The sequence below is a fragment of the Panthera pardus genome, unplaced genomic scaffold (assembly GCF_024362965.1).
Source record: "Panthera pardus isolate Hobbes unplaced genomic scaffold, ASM2436296v1 HiC_scaffold_24, whole genome shotgun sequence".
Taxonomy (NCBI): Eukaryota; Metazoa; Chordata; class Mammalia; order Carnivora; family Felidae; genus Panthera; species Panthera pardus.
In genome coordinates this window covers 24,604,144-24,623,777 of record NW_026526810.1, presented here as the reverse complement: position 1 = coordinate 24,623,777, position 19,634 = coordinate 24,604,144, and the positions used below count along the sequence as shown (strand labels likewise).

The following is a 19,634-nucleotide window of genomic DNA, read 5'->3' as shown; positions in this document are numbered from 1 at the left end:
CCTCCCTTCCTGAGCTCCAGCAAATACAGATGATTGGAGCAGGTCAGCACCTCCTTGCAAATGAGGCAGTTTTATGGGCTTTAGAAAAACACTCCGATTGTTCCCTCAATTACCCTGAGCAGATTGAATATATTAATCTCTCTCTTAACTCGAGTGAGACTTGGCGGCTGCCCCTCCCCCAGCCACCAGCACCCCTCTGGCAGCGCGGCTGGAGTGACTCCCAGCCCCTGGCCTTCTTGGCCCTAAGCAGGTCAGCCTGGGTCCAGGCAGCACACTTTTGCTGCCTGTGAGCGCGCGCGCGCACACACACACACACACACACACACACACACACGCACGCACAGCGGACAGCTGCTTTACATTTCTCTATCAATTTTCATTGATTTCCTCCTTGGCCGCTATTTGGAAGAGCCTTTTCCTCAAGTAAACTTGATCATGGGGATAGTGGGGGTGGGGGTGGGAGGGAGACTGCAGGCAGCTCCCCCTTCTGTTCCTGTGACAACAGCCTCCAGCTTAAACACACTCTGCCTCAGGCAGCTGAGCCCCCCTTTAAAAGCTACCTGAGGTTTCCCTTTGTAGCTCGATTTTCTTTTATTTCAGAGGAACAAAGGCACTGTCAAGGCGTTCCAGGAGAGCGCTGTCACCCACGCAGGGAGGGATGCAGACCCATCACGGTGATGGAGGGCTGAGGTTGGCAGGAGAGTCAGGGCTGGCCCGTGCTGGCCCAGAGACAAGGACATGACCAGCCCCCTCAGGAAGAGAAAGGCCGTCAACTAAATGTACCAAATTGCCCTGCAGGCCACCTGATGTCCCCTCTTCCTCTTCAGTAGCACTGAAAGATTTTCTCTCTCAGGGACCTCTGAAAGAGACCTCAGAGGTCCCTGGACATAGCAGATAAGAACCTGAACATGCATAAGTTGGGGGGTCTCATATTTATGTCCTTGCCAAGCCTGTCCCTCAGTCCTGCCCTGCCTGATTTCCAGGTCACCTCTATATGCCTTCGAGGTGCTATCAGGATCAGTGTCTGGAGCTCGGCAGGATGGGGTATACAATAGGTTTGGGATTCAGGCAGCTTACAACGAGAGGCAGGTATACTGGGGTCAGATGGACCTGGGTGCAGATCAGTATCTAGCATTTATTTAGTAGCGATGTGGCCTTGTGCAGATTACATAACTTCCCTCAGCCTCCATTTCCACATCTGTGAAATGGAGGAGAGCAATCCTTGTGTCCTCGACTGCTGGAAAGACACATGAACTAGCTTACGGTTGCCTCTGCCCTGCAGGAGGCGTTGAATAAATGCTTGCTGTTCTAGTAATGAGTTAAGATGTCTGTATTGGGCAAAACTGATAGGTCTGGGCCTCAGGTTCTGCATCTAGAAAATAGGGTTGCTTCCTTTTGCCTAGCCGGCCTCCCAGGGGAGGGGTGATGGGAACTTGTGAGCCCCACCCTCTGGGACCCCCAGGTTTTGGAGTGGAGAAGGCTGGCCCAGCCTGGGTGCTAGTCGAGGAAGAAGCTCCATTAGCAGATTGTTGTAACTGAGCGTGCCAGATGGCCCTGCTGCCCTTCCCCCCCATCTCCACCTTCCCCCACTCCAGCCAGGGGCTACTGCTGACTCACACCTTCTGGAGTCTGTGTGAGTGAGTGTGAGTGTGTGTGTGTGTGTGTGTGTGAGAGAGAGAGAGAGAGAGAGAGAGGGAGGGAGGGAGGGAGAGATGTGTCTGGTGAAGGGGATATGGAGCGGAAGGGGGTGCCTGCTTCTGATGTCCTTCCAGCCAGCCCAGGGGAGGGAACCATGGTGGCCTTCTCATCTCCAGAAGTTACCTTCACAGTGAAAGAAGGAGGGGGGAGGGGCAGGAGGATCCAGTCATGTGGCGTTTTATGGTTGTCTTCCTTTCTTCTCCTTCACTTATACCCCTGGAAGGTGGATGTGCCCCCAGCACACACTCCTGAGCACAGCCACCCTCCTGGGTGCGCGGGTACACACAGAGCCACCACATCTCATTCTGGACAGGCAGGGACCCTCCCCATCACAAAGAGAGATTCACACCAACTCACTGATAGACACACGTGGGTCACACACCCTCCCACACGCAGATCTGTACCTCCTTGGGACCCTCCTGGCTTTATCTCTCTGTACAGAACACCCCCCACCCCTGCCCCAGTGCAGCCTCTACCAGAGGGGAAAGAGACTTGGGGACATGGCATGTGTGATGTATGAGGTGAAATTAAAACCCCATGCGAAGCCAATCTGTAAGAACTGATCTTTAATAAAACAGTGGATGGGGGAGGGCGGCAGGGAAGGAACACTGATGGGCATCCAGCCCTGACCTGGGCCTGTCGGGAGTCAACTGAGACATCCCAGCCTGGGCTTGGGCTGGTTCTGCAGAGGTCCTGGGCTCAGGAGCAGCTGAGGCTAACAGGGCCCCACCCCCCTCCCCCAAGAGATGGAGAATGAGTGAGGATATCCCTCCTCCATCTGGATCTGATAGCCTGCCCTGGAGGCCAATGGCCCAACCTCCCTGAGCCCGGGGTGTTCATCGGTCCATCCATCCATCTGTCTGGCCATCCATTCCCCCAGCAGTAAACAAGGTCGCTGTATCCCCCAACCTTTGGGGAGCTGTCAGGCTGGGTGGGGAGAAGCAGTAGGAGGAGTTGGAGGACAGTGACTCTCCAAACTGTCTGCGAGGGCTGCTGGGACCTGGGGAGGAAGTGATGGGCATGACCGGGTGGTCATCAAGGATTCGGTCTGCCATAGGAAAACCAGTTCTGGCGGGAGGCAGAAGACCCTATTTCTCAGTTGCATGAGAGCTGTGTGTGTGTAGCTTGGAGCAAAACACTTGACTTAACTGGGCCTCAAGTTCCTCATCTGTACAATGGGCAGAGCAGTGCCTACTGATGGCAAGGTTGTGAGGTCAGGTGAGGAGGGGGGTGGGAAATTGCTTGGCTCATTAAAACCCACCTCACGGATGTCAGGGGAACATCTGATCCCTGCCTCAAAGAAGGGGTGGGATTCCGGGAGAGATTGAGGATCGTGGTTTTCAAGTGGAGAGGACAGTGTGAGCAAAGGTGTGGAAGCAGGAGTGTGGAGGTGTGTGCGTGGGAACAGCAAGAGGGGAGAAGGGATGAAGTGGGGAGAGCATGTTCATGGGATGGGGAGTTGCAGGGGTGCCAAGGGAATGGAGGGCAGGTACTGGCTCCATGCGCCCCAAACCCTCTGCTATCACCTGTTTTCCCAGGCCTCTCTGAGCCAGGCTTGCAAAGCTGGAAGCTGCGAAGCCCACTGAAGCATCAAATGGGTCTTGGGAGGTGGGAAGGTAGCGTTCATAATGTCCATTTTCTGGAGCAGGAAACTGAGCCCCTAGTGGAGGTGGATGGCTTGCCTGAGTCTTCCCATGGAGTCAGTAGCAAAGCCAGGCTGGAACCCAGGGGCCCACCAAGTCTTTTGTCGTTTCAGGTATAGCAACCAGCACAGAGGTGGGAGTGACTTATGGCACTCTGTCGCAGGGAGACCCGTATTTTGGTGAGCTTTCTACATGGTGTGGCGGGGTCAAGGGGCAGCAGTTTGGGGGAACAGTTTTCTTCCTGGCAAGCCAGATCACTGAGGCTTAAGGTGACCCCAACAACGAGTGCTCACTGTGCTGGGTGATTGGGGAGAGAGACTAGGCATGGGGCTGGGGCTGTCAATGGCTCAGAGGCTCCAGGCAACCCCCCTAGCCCACTGGAGTTGGTGGATGACACAGAAAACAGTGTTGCATAAATAATCTCAGGACAGAATCCAGCCCTTTCCCAACCTGAGGGGTGAGAGAAAGTTACAGCCAAGAAGGTGCAGTGGATAAACATGGACCTTGGACTCAGATCCCTGCTCTGCCCCATACCGGGTGTTCCTGATCAGGTCACTTCTCTGACTCTTTGTTTTCTCTTCTGTGAAATGGCTGGGGGCCGGGGGGGGGGGGGGGGGGGGGAAGCGGGGTGGGGGGGAGTGATGGTTACTTTGCAGCATGATTGTGAGGATTAAATCATATGCTAGCCTGACTACAATTCGGGAGCCCTTCCTGGAGGAGAGGAGATTCCAAAGACTTCCAGAACAGAGACAGACTGGAAGGCACCAGGGATCCAGGCTTGGAGGCAGGGGCGGGACACACATCCGCAGGCCTTCTGCTGCTGCGGGGAGGTGCCTGATTCTTCCGCACAAGTAATGTGTGTTAAATCCTGCTTCTGTTCCAGGCCTGGCCTCTCAGAGCTCTTGGGGAGATAAGAGACCACAGCGAGGCCACTGTGGTCCTTGGATGTCAGAGGGGAAGCCACTGGGTCTACTCTGGGGTAAGGGGGGAAGACTTCTACCTTAAATCCCTGCTCTGCCATCTTCCTGCGCTGGGACTTAATCCCTCTGTGCCTCCTTTCTTCCTTTGTAAAATGGGGGATGACAGTGCCCCCCAACACACACACAAGATTGTTGACTTGAATATGCAATGAATTTAAAGAAGATATTAAATACTCACAGAACATTAGCTATTATGATCCTTGTGCTGGGTGAATGGCAGCTTGCCGGATAGACAGGTTGGAGGGCTACACTCCAGGGGGAGGGAACGTTTAGGCAAAGGCCCAGAAGCTTGAGAGAGCACAGTTTCCTTTGGGAACTTGGGGGAATAAAAGGTGGGGAGCGTGGGGTCAGGTGAGGGGCCCCATGAGGACACACCCAGGAGAGAGAGGGCGGAGTCTGCCCCCACCTCTCACCCAGCAGGAAGCCTGCCCTTGAGTCACTGCTGGGCTGGAAGGCGGTGGGGGCCACGTGGAGCTGAGGCCCTCGGGTGGGCATGGGGGAGGGAGGGTGGGGAAATATTATTTTAATCTTCCTCTTAAAGCATAATTGCTTTTTGTCGGCGGGTGTTCCGGGAGCCGCCTCCCGGAGAGATTGCTTTGCAGGCTCCTGTCCGCCAGGAGCCAGGCAGGGCTGGGCCAGCTCCGTGCTGCATTAATACTCCGCAAATGCGATTTCATGGCCTCAAATGAGATTAGGGCCAGAGGCTGTGCTCTCTGGTGGAGATGGTGGGCGGTGTGGGTGAGGGACTCGCGCTGAGTAGGGAATCTGAGAGGGAGGGAATCAGGGATCCCAAGCCCGCTGGCCCTGAATAAGCAGTTTCCTGTAACTGGAGCTCCCCTGACCTGCTGGCTCATCCCAGCTGCAGAGCAGGCCCTGAGGCCCTGTCTGGTGGCGTGGCGGGTGGTGGGTGGCGGCTGGGGTACTCTGGGCTGTCTCCCCCACCCCAGACTCCCCACAAGCCCCTCAGTAAAGGCAAGGGCTGTGATTCCAAGTATAGTCTCTGCAGCCATGTGGCCTGGGTCTGAAGCTTGGCCCTTCTGCTCCAGGCTCTGCCTCTGTTTTCTCATCTGTGAAATGGGGACTAGAATAGTACCTATCTCGTGCCTATTTGTGACAACTGAGTTTGTGTCTGTAAAATGTATAGATAGGGCCTGCCACATAGCAAGTGCTTGTTGAGTGTTTGATTTTACTATGAGGTTCACACACCAGCTATTTGTGCCCTAGGAGGGGAGAGAAGGCCACTGAGGGCTTGGACCCTGGAGGAAGGAGGATTATCTGGGGGGCAGTCACCATTATCCTAGGCTGAAGTGGGGGCTTCTGGGGAACTACAGGGAGGAGGAAGACATCTGATGTTAATGTCATCCCTCACCCATTCAGTGAGCACCCACCTGGCACCAACTTTGTGCCAGGCAATAGCCTGGCCCCTGAGGATGGGACCACCAGGCACAGTCCCTGTCCTCAGAGGAGACAGTCCCTCTCCCAGAAAGTAATAGTGGGTCATGTACCTGGGCGCAGAGAGGCCTAGGGGCTGTGGATCTGATACCCCTGGGTGGGGATGGGGGCAGTGGGAGAAGGTTTCAGGGCAGATTTGCTAGAGGTTGTTCCATTTGTGTCTTGAGGACGCATCATGAATTATTCAGGCTGGCAGAGGGACGACAACAGTCCAGGCAGATGGAGCAGTGAGTGAATGTGAAGGTCGGGAAGCTGGAGAGATCAGAGCCCATTTCAGGGGGCCACAGGCGTGTAGTGTGGCTGGAGCGTGGGTGTGAGGCAGGGATCGGTTTCCACGAGGCTGGAGAGACTGGGGTGAGTAGACTGGGAGGCCTTCCGGGGTCTCCTGAGAGAACTCCAATCTCTCCTGAGAGCAGTGGGGCCCTCCTGAAGTGTTTACTGAAACAGAGGAGGGACTTAGTCACATTTGTGGGGTTGGAAGAGTCAGGGCGAGGGTTCACCCTATGGCACCCCCAGCCCGAGTGGACCCCGAGTGGACCCCCTCCTCCACTTCGGTGGGTCTGGCTCCTGCGCCCCCACCTGAGGAAAGGGAATGGCAGGTGGCTTCCATTGCTTACCCCTTTATTTAGTTCTTTGTTAATGAGTTATTGATTTTTCAAAAGAAAAAATGCCCAAAGCCACGTTGCATCTTTAGCAAAGTGATTCACGACGTGAAGATAGGCCCTGGGCCGCCCCCAGTAAGAACTCTGGTTACCGAATGCTGAGAAGGCTCCTTCAACAAGGCGGTCAATAAATGTGCCTGCTGAGCCAACAAGAACAGCGCGCCTGTTACAATCACCCCAAGTCCCCTGTTGCAAAGTGGGGGCCACAGGGGTTCAGGTGGGCACACGCTGGTGTACACGTGGAGGAAGTGCGGTTCAGTGCCGCCCGCCATGTGCCGGGCCTCTGTTCTCTCACCTGCTCCTCACCAGGCCCCTGCCAGGTAGGCTATCCTCGCTGCTTTACAGAGGAGAAATTGCTGCCCTGACAGGCCAGGGGACTTGCCCAGATGCTTGCTGCGGGGCCTGCCCGAGCCAAGGTTAAGGCCAGGCAGCCTGCGGATTCACCACCATAATTATAGGAGGTGACCCTCCTGAAGTCTGCCACTCAACAGCCAACAGATGAACACCTGCTGTGTATACCACTCCGGCTGCGGGGACGTGATGTGGTGTTTGGAGAACAGAGACTCTGTAAGAGAACTGCCTCAGTTGACGCCTGTCAAATTCTGGGGGAGGGGCAGGGACTTGGCCAGGTGCCACACCCCTGCCTCTGGTTTATCACCTATTGGGGGTGACCTCAGCAGCACAGACACAGGCAGGTGTCACCACAGACAAAGAGGACTGTTCAGAGCAGGGGATGAAGGGAGTCAGGAATGCTTCCTGGATGAACTGTCTTGAGCCAGACCGTAAGGACAAATTGAACTTAGGTAGGAAAGCAGGAGACTTTTCTGGCAAGGGGTCTGCCAGGAAGGTGTGGCTGTGCGGAGGGGTCCGGAAGCTGGGCACAGAGTGGGTCTGGGGAAAAGGGAGACCGGGGCTAGAATATCTGGTGGCGGGGGAGGGCATGTGAAGGTTTGAGCACTGGGTGGAGGTGTCCGTATTTCACCCTACAGACATTTTTTGCTTCTCTGGCCCATTTCTGCTGGGGAGAACCTGCCAGGTCCCAGTTTGTTCAGCAAGGAAAAGAACAAGCATTTTTGGAGCACTCAACTGAGTATCAGTGCTAAGAGCAGTACCTCCATTGCCTCATTCAATCCTCAGAGCAACCCTGATTTCCCCTCTGTATAAAAAGGGACACCAGGGGCACCAGGGTGGCTCAGTCAGTTAAGCGTCCGACTTTTGCTCAGTTCATGATCTTGCGGTTTTGTGAGTTCGAGCCCCACGTCGGGCTCTGTGCTGAAAGCTCGTAGCCGGGAGCCTACTTCAGATTCTGTGTCTCCCTCTCTCTGTGCCCCTCCCCTGCTTGTGCTCTGTCTCTCTCTGTCTCTCAAAAATGAATAAATGTAAAAAAAAAAAAAATTAAAAAAGGAGGGACACCAAAGCTCAGAGAGGTCACTATTCTGAACCAAGATCACACAGCTATAAGCTTCGCTAAGTTTCCCACACCCTCCATCCTTTGCCTTTCCCAGAAGCCCAGTGCAGTGGACCAGACGAAATACAGAGAAAGTGATGGGGGTGGAGAGTGGAGGGTAGGAGGAATATGGAGGATGTCAAGGGGTGTAGGACAGGACTAAGGGGAAAGGAAGGCCAAGTTCGCGGGCCCTGGGAGACACTCTTCCCTGGACTGGCTGCAGGGATATCTAGGCCTAAAGGGACAATTGGAGCTGGGCCCTGGGACACAGCATGAGGGAGTATGGACAGCTGTGAGTCACATGTCTGCACAGACTCTTCCTGCTGCACAGTAAGCCCAGTGCAAAGCCGTAGGAGGAAGCAGGACCTTTCCTTCCCCAAGAGCCAGCCTCAGATCCAGTCCAGTGGCTTGCCCTCCATAGCTGGAGGCTCCCTAAATGGCTGTGTTTAACCCCTGGCCCAGCTTTGGGGCAGGTCCAAGTACTCTCTCCTGGAGGGAGCGGGGGAGGGTTACCTATTAGCTGTGAGATCACTCATTACCTGCTTCTGCTCACACTGGAATCTGAGTCATCAAAGCTTGGGGCTGGCCTCTAGGCATTTGGGGAGCAGGCTCATTTCCCTTGGCTGGGGGAGGCAGAGTACCCCTTACCAGGGATGGGCAATGAGGCAAGAGGAGGAACTGGGGAGGCAGAGGGAAAGGTGAGGTTCATGGTGTTGTTAAGTAGGAAAGCCACATGCAGTCCCAGGCTGATGGCATTCTCATTGGCCAGGAAGAAGCAGTTCTGGGGGTAGGGCTAGTGTGGCACAAGAGTGTCACAGGGGTCCTTGGCCCAGGGAGCTGGCCAGCCCACAAACGAGGTGGTAGGAAGGCCCTTCTGGTGGCTGCTGAGTGTGCAGGGCTCGCTAGCACTCCGAAGCCAGACCGCCTGGAACCAGTGCATTTATCTTCTTCCCAGGCAGGAAGGCCAAAGGCTAGGGCTCCAGGGGTACAAAGCTCAGATGGCTGGTAGGGCAGCTGGGTGAGAGCCCAGAGCCCACATGCAGGGGGGTGAGGGGCCACAGTGAAGCAGGGAAGGGACTGGGGTAAAAATTTGAGGAGATGTGATAGCAGGAACACTCTCAAGCCCTGAGAACCAGTGCTCACTGGTTTCCTTAAACTTTGCTCCCAAAGTGTCCTGCTGGCCTCTCTCAAGCCCTGCTGCAGAAGGCTGAACTGGGCCGTGAATGGCTCACGTAGGCACTGAGGCAGCACTGGTCCCCCCTCCCCTATCTGCTGCTGCAGCCTCGGAGACTAACAGGAAGGAGGAGGCACAGTAAGGTGGCTCGGGAACCATCCCTGAGACCCTCTCCACCTGTGCGCCTGCCTGGTGGGGATGAGATGGGCCCAGGAGGCAGGGGCCCCACCTTCAGCAGACCTGGGAGGGAGAAAACTGGCTGTGGGACTCCCAGCTTCCATCCCCGGCCATCTGGGTGACCTTGGCTGGTCTTTCCAATCCTGATTGTAGGTGAGGCCTCAGTTTTTGAGGCCTCAGTTTTTGTCTCTAAATTGGGGACAGCTGCATCCTTCCTGCCTCTCTCTAGACTAGGGGTGGAGGGGTAAGGAGGAGGCCTCCAGAAAGCCATAAGCTCCTGCCTCTTGTTGCCAGGATGGGCCTGCTTTGGTCCCCAGACCCAGGAAAATGGGAAGAACCCTCAATATGGGCTCTAAAACAGCTGGCAGAAGAAAGAGGCAGGCCGCAGGAGTTTTCCAGACACCTTCAACCCCACCCAGTACCTCAGATCTCACCTTTGCCAGACCAGGGTTCTGACCATGTTTCGGGGCCCGGTTCCCATCTAGCCTCCCTGGGGAGCAGACCTCACCCCAGGCCAAGGGCCAGTCACTCCTCATTCTGCCATCTCACTGCCCGGAAAAGGACTTCGAACCGCGTCTGGCACAGGGTAAGTGCTCAATAAAAAGAATTGTTACCTTTGTAATAATTTCTTGTGGAGCTCAGAATTGGATTTGTCGGCCGTCGTTAGCTATTTGTAGTTTATTTTCAACAATATAATGAACACCCATTAGCTGACCGCCCAATCTAAGAGACGTTACAATAACATATCTACTTATTCCCCATTCTCTCTGTCACCTTCCGGCCCAGCCGCCAAGAAGGAACCATTTTCTTGAACTTTGTGTTTATTATTATTTTTTATTTTTTTATTGAAAAAAAATTTTTTTTAACATTTATTCATTTTTTGAGAGACAGAGAGAGAGAGAGCACAAGCAGGGGAGGGGCAGAGAGAGAGGGAGACACAGAATCTGAAACAGGCTCCAGGCTCTGAGCTGTCAGCACAGAGCCCAATGCAGGGCTTGAACTCATGAAACGCGAGATCATGACCTGAGCCGAAGTCGGCCACTCAACCGACTGAGCCACCCCGGCGCCCCATGTTTATTATTATTAAACAAACGAAAGACTACAGGCACCCAAAGAAGCAGGATGGCTGTAGATTCATTAACAGAAATAGCTGTTTTTACCAACCAAGTTGCAACTTCCTGTGGGTAGCATCTGGGTCTCCACAGTGGGGCTGGGCATACAGAGCCATTGGTGAATCGGGTTGATAGACTGTTTGGGGTCTCAAAAGCAGGGAGGGTGAGGACTGGATGCCAGAGAGCAGGCAGGACCCACCTCCAAAAATAGGGAGAAGGGCTTCTGCTCCCCCGCCCCACTATACCTGGATTATACTCATGTGGCTTCTGCTCTGCCCTATGACGTCACACAGTGTTGCCCAGGTGACCCAGCTGGGTGGACAAGCTCACAGCTTTTCCAGGTCTTGGCAGAGAAAGGGCCACCCACCCCTGTCTTTACCTTCCTGGGGGTACAAAGAGCCGATTGTTTCCGTTGCTGACCCCTACCCGGCTGGTCACAGCCCAGAGCCCTGAGGACACCTCCACTCCAAGAATGTCTCACTTCTGAGAAAGTTCCAGGCTGCCCCCCACCTCGCCATCTCCACCCCCCCACTGTTTCCCCCCCATCTAGCTCCCAGAGCCAGCGTATGCCCCCCCAACCCGAGACAACACTGACGCTCTATACTGTTTGCCAAGCCCCAAGACTCCACGGTGCCCAGGCCAGCTGGGCAGGGCCAGTGCCTGGTCAGCCACCAATATCAGGTACTGGTCCCCAAGATTGTTAAACAAGGCCAAACACTCCTGCCCCCAAGAGGATGGGACGGAAAAAGAAAAAGGTGAGGGCTGGGGGCAGGGGTCATTCATCTGTATGAGCTCATCTCTCCTTCAAAGTCTCTTGTCTTATTTGCTCCTAAATCATGACAAAAGCTTCCCTTATCTGGGTCCCAGTTTTCACAACCGTGAAATGGAGAGCGAGGTGGTCTCTCGGTGTTCTTCCAAGTTAGGCATGCTGTACTCTGGGGCCACGTGGGATCTGAATTCGGTGTGCTTGCAGGTGTTATCAGCTCCTGGTACCCTTACCTGGTTGTTTCTGTCTTGTATCCCCATGACCCAGAGAAAAATGTGGCTTGAATGGGTATAGTACCCCTGCCCCCACATAGCCTGGAAAGGAGTTTTTGCTGTGTTGTCACAAAGGCGCAGAGACCCTACTGAGATGGCTCAACCATCCCCCTCCAGGATCTTCTAGGAGATTCCCACACTGCTGCCCTGGGACTGCCAATGCTCCACCTCCACCATCCTCCACCCTTCCAGCCCTGGCCCAGACCCCTGCCCCAGGCCGCAGATGCTCCAACTCCTAGAAAGAAGGGCTTCTTGTTGGTTTTGATCACTGCTGTATCCCCAGAATTCAGAACAGTGCCTGACACATAGTAGGTGCTTAATAAATATCTGTGACAGAACAGCAAGACCTTGCCAGGAGGGGACTAAAATCTCTGAGTGCTGAAATGCAGACAGTTCAATATGAGGCCTCCCTTGTCTCCTGCTGACTGGCAAGGCTGAGCCTATGTCCTCGACTGTGCCAAGTACCGACTGGGGTGGCAGAATGAGCTAAGACCAAAGGCACCAGGTACTTGCTAACTTGGGAACACCCTCTCTTGCTGTTAGACTCAAACCAAATAGCTACAGGTGCCCCACTGTGGCTTCTACTTTATTACCCTTGACTTTGGTGTCTGGGGTTCCTGGTGTTCTCTACCCACAGCTGGCTCCTCCCCTTGACTCTACCCTTTAAGCTACTTTCTTGAATGTCACACACTCAGGACCAGGCACCAGGCTGGCCTGACCTAGAGGCCTTAAGCTGCCAGCTGGTCCTGAAGCTCATTCCCACCCGCCCACCCAAGCTGGGTTTGGGGATCCAAGGAGCATTCGTAGGAGCCCTGAGAAGGAAACGGATTTGTTTGATTTATTTTTTTAAATGCTTATTTAAAAAGAGAGTGTATGAGAGAGAGAGTGTGTGCAAGCGGGGGAGGGGCAGTGAGAGAGGGAGAGAGAATCCCGAGCAGGCTCCGCACTGTCAGCGCAGAGCCCGACTTGGGATTTGAACTCACGAACCATGAGATCATGACCTGAACTGAAACCAAAGCGAGACGCTTAACCAACTGAGCCACCCAGGTGCCCCGGATTTGTTTTGTTTAATTCATAATTTTGTGGAACATTTTTTTTTAATGTTTATTTATTTTTGAGACAGACAGAGACAGAGCATGAATGGGGAAGGGGCAGAGAGAGAGGGAGACACAGAATGGGAAGCAGGCTCCAGGCTCTGAGCCATCAGCCCAGAGCCCGACGTGGGGCTCAAACTCACGGACCGTGAGATCGTGACCTGAGCTGAAGTCGGATGCTTAACCGACTGAGCCACCCAGGCACCCCTTGTGGAACATTTTTAACGACTGGGTAGAATCTCCTATAAGAATGTTCATATTGTGTGCATATAGTATTACATATTCCTATTTCCTCTTTTGTGAAGCTTCTATTCATGTCTTTTTTAACATGGTGATGCTTCCAGATCTCTGTGTATTGGGGATATTCATCCCTTTATATATATTGCAGATATTTTCTCCTATTGGTTTTTTCTCTGGACTGTGGTGAATTGGAGGCTATTGTAGAAGTTGGTATGGATTGTTAATGTAATCCGAGCGATCAATCTTTTCTTCATGATTTCTGATGTTTGCGGCATCTTCGAAAGAGTCTTTCCTTGTCCAAACGCCACAACTCCCATGGCTAGTACTTACTAACAAGTACTGGCTACTTGGGTCATGAGCCCGAGGCCGTATACGCTGTGGCCCAGAGAAAGCTCGGCATGTCCAGAAAACACTAACAGGGCAGAGCAGAGACCTCACAAGGTGGAGACACAGACCCCATCCCACTTCCCACTCTGCCCACTAGCAAAGCCGAGGGCCCAGACACAAGGGCTTTGGTCTCCCTGAGCCTGATTCCCCACCTAGGAGAGGGCCCTCCAGTGGCCATTGTAACTCCCAAGCAAGTTTAGATGCTGAAACTAGAAGGAACATGAAGGGCCATTTTTTAACTCAAAGCCCTTAAGATACAGCTGGGGAACCTGAATCCGGGTGAGGGGGGACTTTGGTCCTGATGCAGACACAGCTCCGAGGGAAGCCTGCAGATTGTCCTTCCAGAGGTAGGAAGGAAGGAAGGGGAAGGCTGAGAGGTTGGCCCACAGTCCCCGCTCCAGGCCTCCCTGGCCCTGGGCCCAGCCTGCCCAGCGGCACATGCCTGCGGCCCTCACCAGGAGGCGCCAGCCTGGCAGCTGGCCTCATGCCCAGAAGTGAAGCACGAGCAGTTTTTGTCCAGCCTCCTGGAAGCTGTATTTCCCAGAAGGCTGTCCCACAAGGGGAGGCATAGAGGCAGTAGGGGACAGAGAGAGGACACAACTCATGGGCCTGGTCTGCAGAATCACTGGTTGGGCTGTGATGCTGGGTCCTCACTTCTGGGGGCCATAGGAGGCTGGGGACAGGCCCGGTACCCCCACAGAAACAAGGGGGAGGGGGCCACCATCTTGGGCTTCTCCTGGGCATCAGGGTGATGGAGAGACACGTTAGTCACCTCTCCTGACCTCACTGCAGAACCTTAGGCCTTCCACAGGGAAGATTACAAAACCATTCCAGATATCCCCACTGACCAGGTGGGAAAAGTAAGACCCCACTGGGAGTTAGGGCAGACCTGACTGAAACCTACATTTCTGGACACTCCAGATCGCTGGTCTTGCTCCCCTGGCACTAAACCAGAAGACTAAGCCTGATGGAGAGTGGAGTGGGTTACAGGGGGCACCTCCCATCATGGCCTGGCAGGGGAGAGGGGGAGAGGGGGAAGGATAACTCTCAACACCTCTGCAGATGGTGATAGGCCCCCCCGGGTCCTGTGGAGGGGGCCTTCCTCAGGCAGAAGGAGGGGTCTCTCTGTAGAGCTGGCACTTCTGGGGCTGGGGGTTTCTCACCTCCTAATTAGTCATCTTATTAGTCAAGGACCACAGATTGTACCAAGAAGGCCTTTGTGATAACATCAGATCTGTAGGAAGTGAGGGAACAAGCCACAAGGATGGACATACAGGGGAAGAGGGACCTACCCAGACAAAGGCTTGAAGGTGGGAGCCAGCTTGGGATGTGCAAGAAACCACCCAGAGGCCAGCAGGGCTGGAGCCAGTGGGCAAGACGCCCAGGGGCATGAGGCGAGGTCGGTTTCCTGGGCCAGAGTGTGTAGGTCCTAACAGGCCAGCGAAGCTCTGAAGGAAACAGGGAGCCACTGTTTCGAGCAGTGACAGTTCTGGTCTGATTGAAATCTGTAAAGGATCACTCTGGCTGCTCTGTGAGATGGGCAGGGTAGAGGGAGTGCCAGAAAGGAAACAGTCAGGCATGCAGAAGGGGTCAGATTCTGGACATGGTTTCATGAGTTTTTTGTGTTTTTTTTTAATGTTTATTTTTGAGAGAGAGAGTGCACGCGAGTGGAGGAGGGGCAGAGAGAGAGGGAGGCGAGGATCCTAAGCAGGCTCCGAGCTGTCAGCGCAGAGCCAGATGTGGGGCTCGAACTCATGAACCCTGAGATCATGACCTGAGCTGAAGTTGGACACTTAACGGACTGAGCCACCCAGGGGCCCCCTAGACATGGTTTGAAGGCAGGGCTGGCAGGCCATGCTGTCAGGGCTCATGTAATGTTCACCCCGCCACTGTCATCAGAACGGAATGACGTTAAGAGGCGTCAAAGTCCTCAGGCCCTTCCCTTTCCCTCTGCCCAGAGGCTTCTGAGAGCCAGGAGCCACTGCGCCCAGAACCCCCAGGCTCAAGGTGGGAGCAGACAATCTGTGGGGAACTGGGGCCCTCACACAGGAAGCAGGGCAGCTTCCAAACAGGCTGGTCCAAGCCCACATTGTCCCATTGGGGAAACTGACTCTCAGCATGACGGGGCTTCGGGTCCATGGTGTTGAGGAGCAGAGCTGGTTTAAACCCAGCTCTGCTGATGCTCGGTGCTCATCAGGACTGAGCCAGGAGATCCCCCTACCAGGGCCTGCCCCCTGTCAGGGTCTGACAGACTGAACTTGCTATTTTTTTTTTTAATGCTTATTTTTGAGAGAGAGAGGGAACACAAGCAGAGGAGGGGCAGAGAGGAAGCGACACAGAATCTGAAGCAGGCTCCAGGCTCTGAGCTGTCAGCACAGAGCCTGACACAGGGCTCGAACTCACCACTGTGAGATCATCACCTGAGCCAAAGTCGGACACCCAACCGACTGAGCCACCCAGGTGCCTCATGCAAACTTTCTAGATAAAAGGTCCCAACCCTTCAGGTCCTCCTCGTCCCAGCAGCCTTTCCTGATTACCCGGCCGCTGCTTCTGTCTCCTCTCAGCAGCTCTCACTGAATACCATGGTCCTTCAGGCCCTGAGTCACAAGCTGGTGAGCTGGTGAGCTCCCACATGTGTGTCCGCTTGGGGCAGCCAGCCTAGGGGGCGCCATGTGCAGGCAGGTGCCACTCCTTCCTGGTGCAGGGTTCTCTGGGGAGAAGAGAGAGGGGCATCTGGGACAGACACGTTTGTTCCTTTTCATTAATGCCTTGGGTGACTCCATGGATGTGGATGAACTTTGTAAACTGTAAGGGGCTGTGCACAGGAAGGACCTAAGGTGACAGATGGACTGGGCTGAGGTTACAGGAGAGACCGAGGGAGAAGGCCAGCTGCAGGTGGGATTTAGGAATTAGAGGCAAGGGCACCCACAAAAGCAAAGGTTTTAGCAGTGAGACTGGACTTGAGAGATGAAGCCCTGTCTCCCTCCGCAGGAAGCGATCACGGACTGGGGCAGACGTGGGGTGTGGGACAGAGGTAGGGAGAAGATGGGGTCAAAGGCAAGTGCCCTATAGTTCCAAACTGGGTGGGGGTGGGTGGATGACAAAGGGAAAGGCACTTGGTGGGGAGGGGATCGGTGAGGGACTGGAGTTCTAAGGAGGCAGTAAGGGCAGGGGACCACCGGCAAGAGGCCACTCAGCCCTGGCTCTCTCCACAGGTCACTGAGAGCCCAGAGGAGCCCCTGAACACCTCACAGAGTGTGGAATCTGTCACCAGCCACCTGTCTCCCCCTAATAAGGAGACCATCATGGTCACTATCCATGGGGCCACCAACCTACCCACCTGCAAGGATGGCTCTGAGCCGTGGCCATACGTGGTAGTGTAAGTGGTGCCGGGAGTAGGGGCAGGGGCTGGTGCCGGGCTGTGAGCAGAAATCAGTGGATGGATATTTGGAATGCGAGCAACCAAAGGTTGGGGGAGGGGACCGTGATACCCAGAGGGGAAAGCCAAGTGTGAATCACACAGGGGCTGGAGGCTCTGTGCGTGTGAGGCCTGACATCTTCCCTGCTGCGTGGGAAGCTGTTCACCAGGACTGGGGAAGGAAGGAAGAGCCACTCCTTGATCCCACAGCCAGCTGGGCGGGGCTTGGCCACAGGTTGACCTCAGGGAGGCAGGGCCCCTGGATACAGAAGCCTGGGCTGGGCTCGGAGTGGGGTGGTGGTCAAAGGAAGAAGGCCTGAGCCTGCCTCTCCGGGACTCTGGGTGCCCCATTCCCCCATGCCCTATTCTGGGGTAGGTCCTCACAGCCATCTTCCTCCTTGCCCCCCCCCCCCCACTTCTCAGGTCATTTCTATCTTAGGGACTTCCCTAGTTCTGGTCCTTTAATGCACCCCACGTCCCCCGTCAGCCAGCTGCAATCAGGCTGCACGCTTCTCCCAGCCTGGTGGCCGAGTGAGGCCTGCCACGCCATCTGCTGCCCACGCTGTGGGCCTCACTTCTCCCAGGAGGGCATCAGGGCGTGACAGGGTGTCCATCCGGCCAACCTTCCGTACGGAGGTCGGACATCCGTTCAATCTTGGTTGTGAAGCACTGCACAGTAACCCCTCCGCCAAGCTTGTCATCCCTGAGCCCCTCTGTAAAGAGTGGGAGCCACGAGGGCCTCCCCACAAGCTACTCTACACCTCCCCTCCTCTACTAATTCCAGTTCAGTGCCTGCCTCAGGCTTTTGCCCACATGTCCTTTGGGGGAGTGCCTGCCCCAGCCCTCACCCAACACCTGCTGAAATCCCACCTTCAAAGCCTTATTCTTGACTGCCTCCTCCTCCAGGCAGCCACCAGAGTTGAGCTCTCCTCTCTGGAGCTGCACAGCAATGGCAACTCTGATCTGACACACTTCACATAAATACAGTTATGGGCTGTTCTTCTGTTCCCCAAACTGGGGCTCCAGAGGACACATCCCAGGTCTTCCATTTCCCCCACAATGCGCCCAGCCTGGGCCTGAGCGCCTGACTTAGGGATCAAGGAGCCACGGAGACAGCCAGCCAGTAGCTATGACAACAACCCCCGCACCTCCACACAGTTGAAAGGAGGGTAGATGGTGTGCTGGAGACCAACAGGTGGGACACTTGGCTTGTCTCAAAAGGCCCATTTCCACCCACCCACCCAGCTCCTCGGCCCTCCCCTCCCCCAACTCCATTTCCGCCGTGAGGAGGGACAGGTGGCAGAGAGTGGGCTTGGCAGGGAGCTCGCCTTCTCCCCTCAGCTATTTCCATAAACCAATTATCGCCGATCATCTCGGGAGATTGAGGCCCTGCCTATCACCAAGCCAGCCTGGGCGGCGGGGCGGGGAGCGGGGCGCCGCGTTGCTCTGCGGAGGGCACCGCGACCCTCGCCTTCACCCGGTTGCCATGGGAACGCGCGGCGGGAGCCCAGCCGGCCGGAGCCTGGGTGAGGGGTGTGGGGGCGGCGGGGAGAGCGCATGGCTGCACCCATCTCCACCCAGGGAGGGGGCAGGGAGCAGAGCCCGGCCGAGCCTGCGGCCCCGCGTCCCGGGGCCGGGGCGTTCCAGGGCTCCTGGCGGCTGAGCCGCCACCAGCCCCGGGGGTGCTAATGAGATGCAAATGACAGCAGAAGGGAGGGCTTCTGAGAAGGAAGGCCCAGCTGTCAGGAACCTGAAAGAGGCTTTCACAGCGAGCCCCCAGCCCCAGGCAGGAACCCCAAAGGGACGACCCAGACCCTCAGAAGCCAGAAGCCCTGGGAAGAATCTGATGTGCCCTGGATGTCTGATTCCACGTACGCCATTAACAAAGCAGACCACAGGCATGAGAAGCCAGTCCCCCGAAGCTTTCCTTCCTCTCACGATGAATATTGCAATGCTTAAAGTAGATAGGGTTTATATTTAATATATATTAATAATATTGATCTTCCATAGTCTTTCAAAACACTTTTTCTCATCATTCTCATGCCTGTGTTTCTGGTGCCCTCGGCTTGGTCTCCTGGCTGAGCCTCCTGCTCTCTGCCATCCCTAGGGGTCTCACCTCTGGGGCTTCCTGTCCCTGCCTAGTTCCGCCCTCTCTCTGGGTCTGTTGCATCCCCAGCAGGCCGACCTGCGGGGACAATGGTGGAGTAGGAGTTAAAGCACAGGCCTAAGAGTACCCCGGAGTCATTTACTCATTCAGCCCATGAGTGGGGAGCTGAAGAGAACTCAGTTCTAATGATGGGGACTCCCTAGCTGGGGGCTTGGTCACTTCACTCCTGTGCAGGCTCCAGCCTCAAGCCAATCTAATATAATAGAGCACACCTCTCGCCATGATTGACCCAGATCAAGAAGTCCACATGGCTCATCTTGTGGTTCCAACTCTTTCCATCTGAGCCATTGACCTGCTTCCAGTCTGACCCCTATACTCCTCCGAAATAGCTTTCTCTAAAATGACGGCTGTGCTTGACCCCATTACGTCCGCTGGGCATCTCATCTTTCCAGATGCTGGCCTGTCCCAGGTTTCAACCCTTGGTCGCTCCTCTTCCTCTGTACTGTCTGCATAACATCCTCATCCTGCTGCCAGTAGTCATATTCCTCCCCCCACCCCAACGTCCCCCCCACCCCCACTCCATCCCTGAGTCTGTAAATGTGTCTCCTGTATCTGAAATCTGGCTGCTTCTCTCTGCCGGCTCGCCCCACCTTAAGCTTCTGCACTTTTCTCTTCTTAGCACATCTGATCTTACCCATCTTCAAACCCCAAGGGTTCTCACTGCTCCCAGGGTAAAGAGGATTCTAGACCCAGCAAGGTTGGGTCCTTGCGGCCCCCTCCAGATCCCCAGCAGCATGACTCCCACCTCCCTTTCTTCGCTCCAGCTGTACCACGTGTCTATCTCTCAGTTCTCTGAGCAGACCCTGTTTCCTCCCTCCCTAGGCCTTTCAGGATCCCTCCCCCAGAACATTCTCCCTTCCCCTCCCCTCTTTGGATCCCAGCTAAATCACCTCCTCCAGGAGGTCCCCCCTGACCTCCCAGACCAGGCCAAAGTTTCCTACATTC

The 19,634-nt window shown here is 55.2% G+C and overlaps 1 protein-coding gene across 1 annotated transcript in view; it reads left to right on the top strand.

Annotated features, from left to right (window-relative positions):
* The window catches only part of CCDC33 (coiled-coil domain containing 33), a 108,064-nt gene that overhangs the window by 7,225 nt on the left and 81,205 nt on the right, over positions 1 to 19,634 (top strand). Inside the window, exon 3 of the mRNA XM_053888850.1 lies at positions 16,329 to 16,483. Coding sequence (XP_053744825.1) covers positions 16,329 to 16,483 — 155 coding nt within the window. The remainder of the gene's footprint in view (positions 1 to 16,328; positions 16,484 to 19,634) is intronic.